At 36.8% G+C, this 13,596-nt stretch overlaps 1 protein-coding gene across 13 annotated transcripts in view; it reads right to left on the bottom strand.

Moving 5' to 3' along the window:
* The window catches only part of ABI2 (abl interactor 2), a 118,978-nt gene that overhangs the window by 23,246 nt on the left and 82,136 nt on the right, over window positions 1-13,596 (bottom strand). For 8 of the 13 annotated variants that reach the window (XM_058549651.1, XM_058549645.1, XM_058549652.1 and 5 more), the window contains 3 exons: window positions 8,556-8,653; window positions 5,323-5,469; window positions 4,479-4,603 (listed from right to left, as the gene is read on the bottom strand). In XM_058549651.1, the coding sequence (XP_058405634.1) occupies window positions 4,479-4,603; window positions 5,323-5,469; window positions 8,556-8,653 (370 nt within the window). Of the gene's footprint in view, window positions 1-3,342; window positions 3,526-4,478; window positions 4,604-5,322; window positions 5,470-8,555; window positions 8,654-13,596 lie in introns of all 13 variants that reach the window. The other 5 variants (XM_058549644.1, XM_058549646.1, XM_058549656.1 and 2 more) reach the window with 2 other exon arrangements.

The following is a 13,596-nucleotide window of genomic DNA, read 5'->3' as shown; positions in this document are numbered from 1 at the left end:
ACATTTGAATCACCAGATACAAACACATTATTGGCATTTTAGTAATTAATCTATAACAAACTAGTACAAACCTAGGATCATCAAGTTAAAAACATCTGATAATTAACACCATTATGAATTTTATATAGTCAGATCTAGTCTAAAATTTCACATACGTCCTCGGTGATTCAACGACACTACATAAAAGAGACTCTAATTCATATCATTAATAAGGCATTTATTTTTGAGTTGAAAAAAAAAACTGAACTACAGTTTAATTACCACAGACCTAACTATAAAACCTAAAACTAAAAACTTGTACTACAAGTGAACAGGACAAAATCTTTATGACCTTGTATAAGGTAAAGAGTTTGTAAATATGACACCAAAAGCACAATCCATAAAAGAAAAAAAAAAATCAATGAAGTGGACTATATTTCTGCTCTTTAAAAGACACCATTAGGGGCCGGCCCTGCGGCTTAGCGGTTGGGTGCGTGAGCTCCACTGCTAGCAGCCCGGGTTCGGATCCCAGGCGCGCGCCGACACACCGCTTCTCCGGCCATGCTGGGGCTGCGTCCCACATGCAGCAACTAGAAGGATGTGCAACTATAGCATGCAACCATCTACTGGGGCTTTGTGGAAAAAAAGGAGGAGGATTGGCAATGGATGTTGGCTCGGAGCCAGTCCTCCTGAGCAAAAAGAGGAAGATTAGCACGGATGTTAGCTCAGGGCTGATCTTCCTCACACACAAAAAAATAAATAAATAAAACTGTTTAAAAAAAAAAAAAAGGTGCGTGGGGAGAAGCAAAACATTTAAACAGACATTTCACCAAAGAAAATAAACAGGTAGCAAATAAGCAAATGAGATGATATTCTACCATCACTAGTCATCAGAGAAATGCCAAAGACACATGAGAAACTATTATACACTATTAGAATGGCTAAATAAAAAAAAAAAAACATAATGACAGTACCAAGTGCTAACAAGTATGCAGAGAAACTGGGGGTGCAAAACTGTATCGTCATGCTAGGGCCGCGTCCCACATGCAGCAACTAGAAGGATGTGCAACTACAGCATGCAACCATCTACTTTGGAAAACAATTTGGCAGTTTCTTATAAAGTTAAACGTTCACTTACCATACAACCCAGCAATCCTACTCCCTAGGTATTTACTCAAATGAAATGAAAACCTGTGCTCACGCAACAGTCTGTATGTGAGTGCTTCAGCAGTTTTATTCATAATCACCCAAAACTGTAAATAATCCAAATGTCCCTCAACTGGGAAAGGGATAAACAAATTGTGGTACATCCATACAATAGGATACTACTCAGTAATAAAAAGGAACAAAATAACAAAACATGCAACAACATGGATAAATCCCAAATGCACTGGGCCAAAAAGCCAGACCCAAAGGGCTACATACCATATGCTTCCATTTACACGATATTCTTACAAAAGATCAAGAGGTTGCCAAGGGCTATGAAGGAAGAATTGACTACAAAGAGGGCATGGAAGAAAATCTACGGATGATGGGACTGTTCTACACCTTGATTGTAGTTGTGGTTATATGTGTATTCATTTGTCAAAACTCACAGAAATATACACTAAAAAGGGTGAATTTTACTGTACATAAATTATACCTTAACAAAAAGAAAAAAAAAGTACTTGGTGCTTCAAAGACACTGTATAAAAGAGGTTATACTGATATAAATTGTTAGTAAGGCATTTACTTTGCTTTTTGTTAAAAAAAACTATAATTATTCAGTCACACAACAAATGTTTATTCAGTGCAGACTATGAACCAGCACCTGTTATTAAATTACAATTCAATTACTCAAATATTGGCTCTCAGGTGGGGTGATTTGTCCTTTCTGGGCCTACAACAGATTTCAAGATGTATTCTTCACTCCACTGACACAGGAGCATAACAAGATTCCTATATTTAACTTGCTAGTCTGGCCTATCAGAGTTGCATGTAGATCAAAGAACAGCTCGTGTTGACCTCTACCCACTGGAGACAGCTTTTCTTAAAAAGTGCTACTATAGAAGCTATCTCATAAAACACTATCCAAAATCCACTTAAAAATGGATTTTTAAAATGTCTTTTAAAACATTTAAACATCTGCTTATAGCAGCAGAGCTGAATATATATTCTATGAAGTACTTTACTGACAAGCTAAGGTGATGTGTGTCCAAACATACTTTTTTTTTTTTTTTCCTGCTGAGGACAATTTGCCCTGAGCTAACATCTGTGCCAATCTTCCTCTTTTTGCTTGAGGGAGATTAGCCCTGAGCTAACATCTGTATCAATCTTCCTCTATTTTGTACGTGGGACACCACCACAGCATGGCCAATGAGCGGTGTAGGTCTGTGCCTGGGAACTGAACCCGGGCCGCCGAAGCGGAGAGCACCGAACTTAACCACTAGGCCATGGGGCCGGCCCCAAACATACATTTTTATAATAGATAAAAACTTGTTCACTAACTAGCATCACTGTTAACTGTGCAAATATATTTTGTGGCAATTTTTCTCCTTCCCTATCAAAACAGATTTTAGATTGCAATTTTAAAACACTAAAACACCAGTCAACCTCAAGTAACAAGTAAAACTGAAATTCTTAAAAAGTCCATTTTATATTTGCTTCCAATGCTGCTATAATAAGCAGCAGATTCTGTTATAATAGACTTATAGAGACTTTCAAACTGTTACAGCAAATATTTTCTATAAAATATACCTTAGAATTATTGTCATAGACTTTCTGTTAATGACTTAACCTGTAACAAACAATATTTCTAAGGACAACTGCTCAAAACTGTACAGAAGATGGCTCCAGGGCCGCACCGGTGGTGCAAGCGGTTAAGTGTGCGCGCTCCGCTGCAGTGGCCTGGAGTTCGCCGGTTCGGATCCTGGGCGCGCACTGACGCACTGCTTGGCAAGCCACGTTGCAGCAGCGTCCCATATAAAGTGGAGGAAGATGGGCATGGATGTTAGCCCAGGGCCAGTCTTCCTCAGCAAAAAGAAAAAAAGAGGAGGATTGGCAGATGTTAGCATAGGGCTGATCTCCTCACAAAAAAAAAAAGATGGCTCCATACTAAATTCACAAATGTCTAATAAATGAAATTCAAGAAATAAAAATATGTATATTTGTGCTACTTTATTAGAAAAATGCATGGGAAACTTTACACAGATTTCCTCAGAAAATTCTACTCTTGGTCACATGCCATTTTCTAGGTTAGTACCTTATTCTTCAGATTTTTTTTTTTAATACAAAGCCCAAATAAACAAAAACAAAGCCAGAGTTCCAGGTAAGAGAAGAGTCGGATGATTGGATGTGCCTGCCAAGGAATAAGCCAATACTCACCTGTAGGGGGAGTGGAAGAAACAACAGGGGGAGTTGGAGAAGTGAAGCCATCAGCAAGGGTCTGGGCACCCCCAGCGGCAGTGTCTGGGGCAGTGGAGGAAGGGACGGTAGCAGGAACAGGAGGGGCAGGGGCAGATGCAGAAGTAGCAGGAAGGGGAGGAGTACCAGCAGAGCCAGCAGGGGCTGAGGGAAAGAGGAGTAAGAGGTAGCATTAATGAGGCTGTCCCATTAGGCAGGATGAGAAAAGGCATTAGAGAACTTACTGTTAGATATTCAGTGCTTATCACTAACCAAAGAAGAGTGTTAAAAAAAAAAAAAGAATAAAGCTTATGTTAAAGGATTGTTAGGTTTGCAGCAAATAATTCAAGATGCTCAGGGTAATGTACAGGTTTTTAAATTCATTAAAAGCATTCCTTTTTACCTGATAGCCACTAGAAAACAACAGTATTCCATTCTGAATTACACAAATCAGAAAATAAAGATATATTCCAGACATAAATATCTTATCAGGTAAAAAAGAATTTAGAAAAATGCAAATCTCTCTTTTTCATGATTTTTAAAAAGGTATTATCTATTTGTTATTATGATAAGTAAATTAAATATAATATTCTATCCTTATGTCTTTTGTGTCATGCTTTTAAAACTAAATTTTAACTGTGTGTCCTCAGATTAAACAAGCACATTTTTCTGTTTCACAGAAAAGAGGGTAGCATTTCAGCGAGTATTAAGTGCCAACAGTCAACTAAATTTAACTGTTAAAACTATTTTTCTATTTGTCCAAGCCTTTTTTTACCAATCTGATTCTTACAGAGTCCGCACTGCGTCCAAAGGCATGCACTGTCCTAACACTAGCAGGAATTAAACACATAACTCATACCAAGATGGCACCGGAAACCTCAAAGCACCAACTGAGCCACAGCATCAAAGACATGAGACCAAATAACAGAGACGTGTGTGACCATAAACTTACAAATCACTTGGTTAAAAATAACAAACGCACAAAGATTTTCCAACATTTATGGAGTCCTAAAGGAAAAAAAAATCCTGATTATGAAGAAAGCCCACTGTAATTAAATCAGAAATTAAATTCAAATTCAGGAAGGACAAGTGAAGATGAAGCACCTTTAGTGTTTTACCTGGAAAGACACTGGGAGGAGAGGGCGTCGGAACAGCAATGGGAACACCCACACTCCCACTTCCACTGTTCTCCCGACTGCTGCTCCGACTGCTGGGGTGGCTTCCTCCACTGCTCCCACTGCTGCTACAGAAGGAGGAGCCCCAAAACATGAGTATTGATATACAGTAAGATGACACCAACACTTCCCTAAACTATCTACAAAAAGATAATTCAAAAGCCCTCCACTTCAAATAGGAATTTCTTAATAAAGTAGGGGGAAAAGCTGGGTTCAAGAAACTTGTTTTGACCACATTTTAATAAGCATGTATTAAAGAAATTAAGAAGAAAAAATTCTCTATAAATATAAGTGACAAAGGATGGGGCTCAACACATAAGAATAATATTACTTTCTTTTACTCCAGTTTAATGCTTGTCTGAAGAAATGTCTTTTATAATAAAAACAGAGTTTTCCTAAACAGATTATTTGATTAATTTTATTTGTAATGATATCTTGATATACTATCCCATATTAATGTTTTATTGTGTATAGTTTTTCATCTGTAAAGTTCCACCAAAAAACAACTTGAAATTTCCCACATCTGGTCCATAACTTTTTTTCAGGTCAACTATAACTATTAATCTTGTGGAGAAGTTTGCACTGTGAGATGTCTGTTCTTCAACTTCCTGACTGCTCAAAGTTGCATGAGAACATGAGGAGAGAGAGGTGGAATCAGATGAGGTTTGGGAGAGTAGAGTGAGGAAAAGAACTTAGTGCTTGGAAAATGAGAGAAATTTAACTAAAGTTATCTGAACAAATCATGGTGCTACGACCATCACGTTTTGCACTGAGGTAGAGAAAATACCTGTAAGTTCGATTTCTTTGATTCACAGAAGCTGTCCTCACAGGGCTCTGCTGCGAGGGAGCCATATTACGGGTTGGGCTAGGTACGTAATCATTTGGTACCACTGGAGGACGCACTGGCTCCAGTGTGCGATAGGGGGAGTGCCGCCTACAAAAAGAAGAGCGTATGTATCGTGTGATTAGCAAGTCTCGGCACAATAAATTCAGAGCTGCCAGTAGTGAAATACAATTTGTACTCAGAAATAGGAAAATGTGTTTTAAAATAACCCAGCTACCAATTTCAGTCTTTCCTTAAGTATCACTTCTCCACCATTAGGGTTTTGAGGAGTACTTTTTAGTCTCCAACCTCATTTCCCTGTGCTAATGCAATTTTGTTCATTCGTTCTGAGAGCACGAAGATTCTCCCACCAGGTAAGCCAATGTTTCCCAGACTGTCTTTTCTTAGGTGAGTCCAAATTATTTTAGTAGCACGTCAAAGTCTTCCAGCTGCACTGCATGAATGCACTAATCATCTTCCTCACCCCTCTCTCCCTAACCAAGGATATTCAAAGATAGGGTAAATAACCTAGAATTTGGCTCCACGACCCTCACACTGATGAGCAACAGCAACCATAAAAATTCATTTCCCTTTCTATATAATAAATACATAGAAATTAAACTATACCCAATACAAAGAAATCCACAATTTAATCTCATCTCCTTCCATTCTCACTTCACATCCTCCTCAACTTTCACCTTGATCTCTCTTACCTTTTACCCTCCTCAGAGTTCAACATTCAAAAGGGAGAGAAAAAAAAAGACCACCTAAGTCTACCTTATTTACTTTGAACTGTGAAGTACAAAACAGACTGGATTTTATTAACATATTTCCCTCTTTTTCTCCAAATTTCCTTTTACAGGAAGAAAATGAGAAGAGTAAGAAAGGAAATATGATAGGAAGTAGGATGTACACTAGAACATTAGCGATTATTAAATTAATTCTCACCTCTAAGTTTCCAAATTTTTTATGACAATGATAAATACTCAACTGACGTGAAACTGACATTTTGTAGATGAGATTCTCATCCTTAAAAGAATAAAAATTGGGATCTCAAGATGTGAAAATTAAAAAGCTTTCTTTTCCTGAGATGATGTTGCTCCCTTGACTTATGTATTTCTTATTAATTCACTTCCCAAAAAGCTCCCCAGGTTCCTTCAAACACTGCTCTCCTGGGCTACTCGAATTTCAGCTCATTGATTTCAGATGATATCACTTTGCAATGACCCCATCCACTCTACTACTCTCAAAATCTCTTTGCATAAATACATATATACTTTAATAATTAAAAATAAATAAGGGGCACTAGATGAGATATTGGGTCAAAGGAAGAAAAAAGAATGTAGAAACTTGGATTGAAAATACTGAAAAGAAGTTTAGGCATCTCTGAAATTATGATGTAACTATAAATACCATAAAATACGAAACTGATTTATTTCTAAACATCTGATTTCCAGACAATTTTTCCCAGACAATAAAAATGTTCTGTTTCATCCAAGAAAAAAACCTTTGCTGATTGAGAACTAGACAGTGAAGGCAATGATAAAGACAAGGTAAAAAAATAAGAGGCAGGGCCGGCCCCGTGGCTTAGCGGTTAAGTGCGCGCACTCTGCTGCTGGCGGCCTGGGTTCGGATCCCGGGCGCGCACCCACGCACTGCTTCTCCGGCCATGCTGAGGCCGTGTCCCACATACAGCAACTTGAAGGATGTGCAGCTATGACATGCAACTATCTACTGGGGCTTTGGGGGTGAAAAAATAAATAAATAAAATCTTTAAAAAAAAAAAGAGGCAGAGGAACAAAATATGGTGGCTAGGCAAAGACCTGCGAGAAAGCCAGGCTGTGACCATCAACCAGTTTGTGGGGCTCAGCGACTCTGGTCGCCAAGGATCCTCAGAACCCTTGCTAATACACAAGAAAAACAAATACTGGTATATGAGTAAATCTTCAAAATTTGAGAGTAACAGAAAATTTTATTTTACTAGAGACTACAGTGGGTTATCTTGCTAACAATCTTGATTCAAAACCTAACAAAATCCATTAGATACTATACATGCTAGAAACGTAGGTATTCCACAGGAAAATAAAACAAATACTTCCTCTTGATCTGACTCTACTCTTATCCCTGCACAATTATACCCTACCGTGTCAATAAAATAAAATAAAATCTTATTGTATCTACTAGATTCTTTCCTCTCTAATCTAAGCAGACTTTTTTTTGCCCACCCCAAATAAAATCATCTTATTCCTGACTGGAACTCATTTTTATTCTTTTGTTTCCAACTGTCCTAACTATAATTCCTCTTCCAATATTATCCTCCTTTATATCTCAACTCATCTTTGTCCTGTCCTGATCCCTAGGCTTGATTAGGTTTTTTGTTGTTGTTGTTTTTGGTGAGGGGGCCAAAAACCAAACTGTCAATTAAAAACTTTTAAGCATATATTATAAAGCCAATGGTTGTCAAAGCATTTTGTCTGTGTCTTAGACATTTTTTAAAAATCCAATTTGTCATACGGTAACTCTGAAAAGTTGAGAGCAGACAACTATTACCCCCTTTTACAGATGAAAAAATTGAATTGCTAAGAGGCTGACTATGCAAGACCAGAGAGCTGTAGCAGAGCTGAACCACCATTTTAGTCATCCGGCTTCTGGGCTATACTGTGCCCACTTGACCACAAACCTCGATCACAATAAACCAAGTTTTTATATTATGATGCTATAGGAGAAAAAAGTCAAGCTTTTCCATTAATTGACCATTTCTGCCAAAAGGCAAAGCTGGAGCCCAATTCTGCAGACTGAATTAAAGTTCAATACTCTCATGACAACGCAAGATATACAGAATTTTATAATCTACACCATGTTCTTCACAGTCTGAGTAAGAACAGTCAACTGTAATATGAAAGACTAAAAATTTTCTGAAAATAGCAATTAGAGTGCAATTTATAATAAACCATGAACTTGGGCTACAATTTTACCTCAAATTTAAAATTCATTAGAAAAATAATTTCTACACAAAATCTTTTTAAAGTATAAAGATGCTTCCCAAGAAAAGGAAAAGTTACACACAAGAAAGATGATCTTAGGAAGAAAACGTTCTCTTTTCAAATATTAAAAATTAGTTTAAATATATGTAGTGTTTAGTTTTCACACAACACTACATGAAATGGTTTTCAATCATTACGTAGTTACATACTCACCCAAGAGTCCCTTTCCCTGACATAGGGGGACTGGGGGGTTTCTGAGTTGGAGGTGTTGTACGCGGCAGCCCACCCATCTTCATATTCTGGGTACTCACCTAAAAAAATTTTGAGGAAAACTCAACTTGCATGCAGTGAAACAAAGTGGCACTTTTGGGAAATAATATTACTCTATGTAACAAAGGAGGGGAAGGTTTAAATAGAAAAAAAAATTAGAGGCCATGCATTTCATACACAATTTCTAATCTACTATTATTCTACAGTTGTACTCAAAGGACTCGTCCTAACGTGAAATTTTCAAATGATTATAAACTTGTATGCAAAGACTTTATTTGCCATTAGGCCATCACACCAACAGATCACTGGTTAGACTATTTAATACTACAGTCAATTGAAATTAAATAGGATAACTATAAAAACTTTAGTTTTATTAAGAGTAACTGAATCACAAACAATAATGCCTTTAAGCACTTCCTTGTTTTTTAGATAGCAAATATATAATAAAAAACAAAATACATGTTTCCCAAATAAAATATGCAACTACAGTTTTGAACCATTATAACTAGAGAATATAAAATAAAGTTAAATCATACGATATACAGAAAAAATTTTAGGTTTTTAAATTGTGGATCGGCCTTACAATTCAGATTTCTTTAATGTTCTCTTATGAAGCAATCACCTACCTGAAAACTGCCAGCAGTTAAGGCATGTTCCTAACCATCTGAACCAGAAAGTTAGGGATGAGGTATCCCACTTAGCTATGAGCAGTACAGGGGCCACTGGCAATGTCCTAGTTCCAGTGGGAATGAGACCCACTCAGGCCCAAAATGAAGATTATTCAGGCATGGGAAAGATGGAACATAGTCCTAAGGCTTCAGACCTAGGCCATGACTCCTCACTATTCTATCCCCAACTGAAAATGCAAGTGTGGGAAAGTTGGGTAATCTGGGAACAAGGGGTGCTACCAAACGAGTATGTCAGTACTTACACAGAAAGCCCTAGAAACCTGGATATCTTAAGGAGCTAAGAGAAGTCATTCACAAATATAGTTCAAATGCAATCTGAAGTTGTTTGAGATTACCAATGGGTAAGAGTTGATGTTTACCATATAGGTTCATACTTGACCCTATTTTAAGCCCCTCATATTTTGGATTGCCAAACACTTCACAAAGGATCTTAACTTTTCTAATAAGAAAATGTCTAGAGTATCCAAATTATACTTGTAAAATGAAACTGCAAGACATTACACCACTAAAATCAGAATACATTTATAATTGTAAATGCAAAATATAAATTTTAAGAAAACATATCATAATTGTATACAGAGTATTGAAGCTATCAAAATTAGGTCTGGCTTAAATGGAATTTTTAAAAATTCTAAAACACTATTTGTTATCTGAATAGGCAAGAAATAATATATCAAGAAACAAACTCTTCAGATGAATAGCCCAGTGAACAAGTTGCGTGTGATGTTAAAAGGATCTTTAATGACAAATGATACCTTTGAAATGTCAATATTTTTAAAGTGAAGCCATTTATCTGTAATCCTTTTGCTGTTGCTTTTAAACAATAAATACAAAACAAACTGGTTATCAAGTAAGAATAAAGATTAACTTATCCTTGCTCTCTCCCCCTCATTAATAAGCAGAGGGTATACTAATCATATCTAAAATGGAAATCCCAGAAATTTTAAAAAAATTAATCCACATTTGGGGAAAATTTTAGGAGTCATATGACAAAATAACCAACAGCTTTTAAAACTGTAAATCTTCATTCATGATACCAGAAGATTCTTTAAAGTAGTAACCAAAGTCCTTTAAGCTCAACCTTAAACAACATAAAACCCAAAGTTACTTTAAGTGATGAAGGAGAAGTAGGTGAACCAAACACTAAACTACATCAATTTGCTAGAAACAGGAAGGAAAAGGAGCAGGGATAGAAAAAGAATAAAAGAGAATTTTATTCTATACATGGAATAGCTAAAATACTTGAAAACAGTTTTGATTTGTTTAAGGTTTTGATATGTAAGGTGTTTTTGTTTAAATTGCAGTATCTTCTATAAGTCTTTTAATCTACCCCCAAAATAATATAAAATAAACAATCCATAAATTAAAATCCAGTGGATATTTCTACACATAAAACTTGATACATTTTATGATCAAATGATTGTATTTGCTTGGTTAACGGGATTGGATTAACCAATGAGATTTGGATGAGTAACAAATCACTTAGAAAACCAGAGAGTCCCTGTAGAATGTCCAAGTAATGCATAATTTTACACTTCACTGATACTGTACTTACTATCTTTATATTAAGTTAAAAGAGTTTTCAATATTTCTTCAAGGTCGCTTTCCTTTGTGAACAATGCTTCACTGCTAAGTGAAACACTGAATGTGCCATGCAGAGTATAAATACTGCCATCTAATTTGAGGAGAGGGGAGACAAGGGGAATCACTGCCAAACAACACTTAACTTCTTTACCATAAGTGGAATCTGTACTATAATTAAAGTTAAAAAACTATATTTCAAATCTAAAATAATTTGGTAAAAAAATACTTACTGGATAGCCATCATGGTTCCAAAAACTGTTCTGAGAGAAGTTTATAGAGGGAAACAATATTTCCTGACAAGCAGCAAACACATGACTAAATTGCATGTATGGTGAAGGGGAACTTAGCTAGAGAGAGAGAATGTGTGAGAGAGAGTGTGTGTGTGTGTGTGTGTGTGTGTGTGTGTACACACCATGAACGCAGGACAAAGAAAACAAAGCAACACCGCACCCACTTCATAATAGCAATTCCACATGAAACTTTTAAAAAAACTGCAAACCTAAGCAGAACTATCGCCTGCATATAAACGTGTAGTTAGTAGTTCTGAATCATGAGTGGGAATGCTCATTATACTTTTCAAAGTTTTATTTGGGAACTGGAATGAAACTTTGGTGGCTGACTGCAAGAATAATTCAATTACATGGGTATTTTTTAATTCCATAAAGAGGAAAGTCATCATTGAGAGCTAAGTGAGGCAGGTATTAGGCACAGGGAAGAACAATAGGAAAGGTCCCTTTTTTCCCCCTACCAGAGATAAACCCTCAAAACAGGAGAAATATTTCATTTAGGTGATGACGGTTAATTTATGGCCACAGCACAAATACTTTCCCACTGGTTTGTGATTAAGGAATGCAGATAATACTGGAGGTAGGAACAGTTCCTTTATAATCAAAGAGTGGCTTCAGAGATCTCTACAACTAGCACCAACCATCAGGCCAGTTATTATGCCTTAATATTGTTTCTACAGTGCGCCTATGTTTCCTGCTCTATCCTTTTTTGGTACATTCACTATCTCGTTGAACCTTGATATATAATGCAATGTCCATTACAAATCTCAGTGTTCTCCAGGACTCTGTGAACGTCAGTGTTTTTTATAAAGCTGGCCAGCCACGTACCTCTAGTTCACAGAGCATATCACTTCTGCCACCAAGAAGTCTCCCACCGACAGACGCCCTGCTGCAATGCAACAGCGGCAGACACATTCTAAAATGATACCTGCGGTACACCCCTCATGTGTCAACCACCCACCACCTGCCAAACTTCTAGGTACAAGGGTAAAGGAATGTGAAAAATAAGGTGGACACCAGGGATACAAAGGTCTATAAGATGATTTCTCTGCTTTTGGGGAACTTACACTACTATGGAAGAAATAAGACTCATACGTTTAAAACAAAAAGGAATGTCTACAAATTATATAGAAATCCCCCAAAAAGAAATATCAATGTGAAAAGGAATAGCTACAGAATGTTTTATAGTGAAAAACCTGAGCTGGAGTGTTAACAGATTTACAGAGAACAGGACTAAAACACACCAAGAGAAGAGGAGTAGTATGTATAGGCTGTGTCTGGTGGAGTAAGGAGGACGTGCAGAAGCTGTGGCCAAGCACCTTTGCGCCTTCGTTCAATGTCCAGTATTGTTCCCCGTTAGTCCCATCCAGTACACGATTCTTTGGCTTCCTAGAGATCTCTATTCCTCTCCTCAGAGAATATATGTTCCTACTTCAGTTCTCAGGGCTAGCAGGAACAGGACCAGGAGATCCTCTGAGGGAAATCAAAGCTGAAATCAGGAATTCAAGTATGAATTCAGGAGAGAGGTAAAATTTTTCCTAAGAGAGTTAGCAAGACAAAAAGCCTAAGGCACCAAGAGTCCTAAAATACAGTAATCTAATACAGAGATCTGAGAGTAAGAGATTAGGAGTAAGGGAGGAGAGAAACAGATAAAGAAAGAAGAACGAGAAGAAAAGAGAAATAAAGATGGATGAACTTGATTGATGGATGAATTTGCTTGATTCTGCCAGTTTCTGACAACTGGCTTTTGCCAAAATAGAATTGGTGGTTCAAGATTGAAACTAATAGGCAAAAACAGGTGGGTCTCCCAAGGGTTGCTGTTGTTAAGGAGTTTTTCTTCCAAGTGTTGTGTCAAATAAATGCCTAAGAGTGAACCCTCAGCTGTATCTGAAAGCTAGAAATGTAAGCGGCAATTTATCATCCAAGTGTAGGGAATGACAAACACTTGTAAAAGATTGCACTCAAATGAACAAGTTAGCCCGTTTTACATAGGGTTAAGTTATGGATCCTCCAAGATCCCAAGCAAAATTTTCAAAAGTGTTATATACCTACTGTGTTAGCTGTAAATAAACCCCTAAATCCTCCTCATTAATTATTTAGAATCTGCTTGTGCACTGTTCAACTGAAATAAATACTACATTAACAGAAGTCTTTACTATTTTCAAATAAACTAATATACTTAAAAAGTACTTGAGCTTAGCTTCATTAGTGACAACTTTACCACTTTGAACAGAAGAATCCATTTCAAATAAATATATCAGTAACACAGTCTTAAAACTCTTTTTACTATTAAAATAAAGAGTGAAGAAAGGGTACCGCAGTTTAAGGTACATTCCACTTTTATACTGCCCCAGGTATATATTACAACACTTCCAATAGGGCATTCTATCCATTAGCTTTTTATGCCTTTTGTTGCAAAAGTAT

Source organism: Diceros bicornis, chromosome 10, assembly GCF_020826845.1.
Source record: "Diceros bicornis minor isolate mBicDic1 chromosome 10, mDicBic1.mat.cur, whole genome shotgun sequence".
Taxonomy (NCBI): Eukaryota; Metazoa; Chordata; class Mammalia; order Perissodactyla; family Rhinocerotidae; genus Diceros; species Diceros bicornis.
This window is presented reverse-complemented; position numbering and strand designations above follow the sequence as displayed.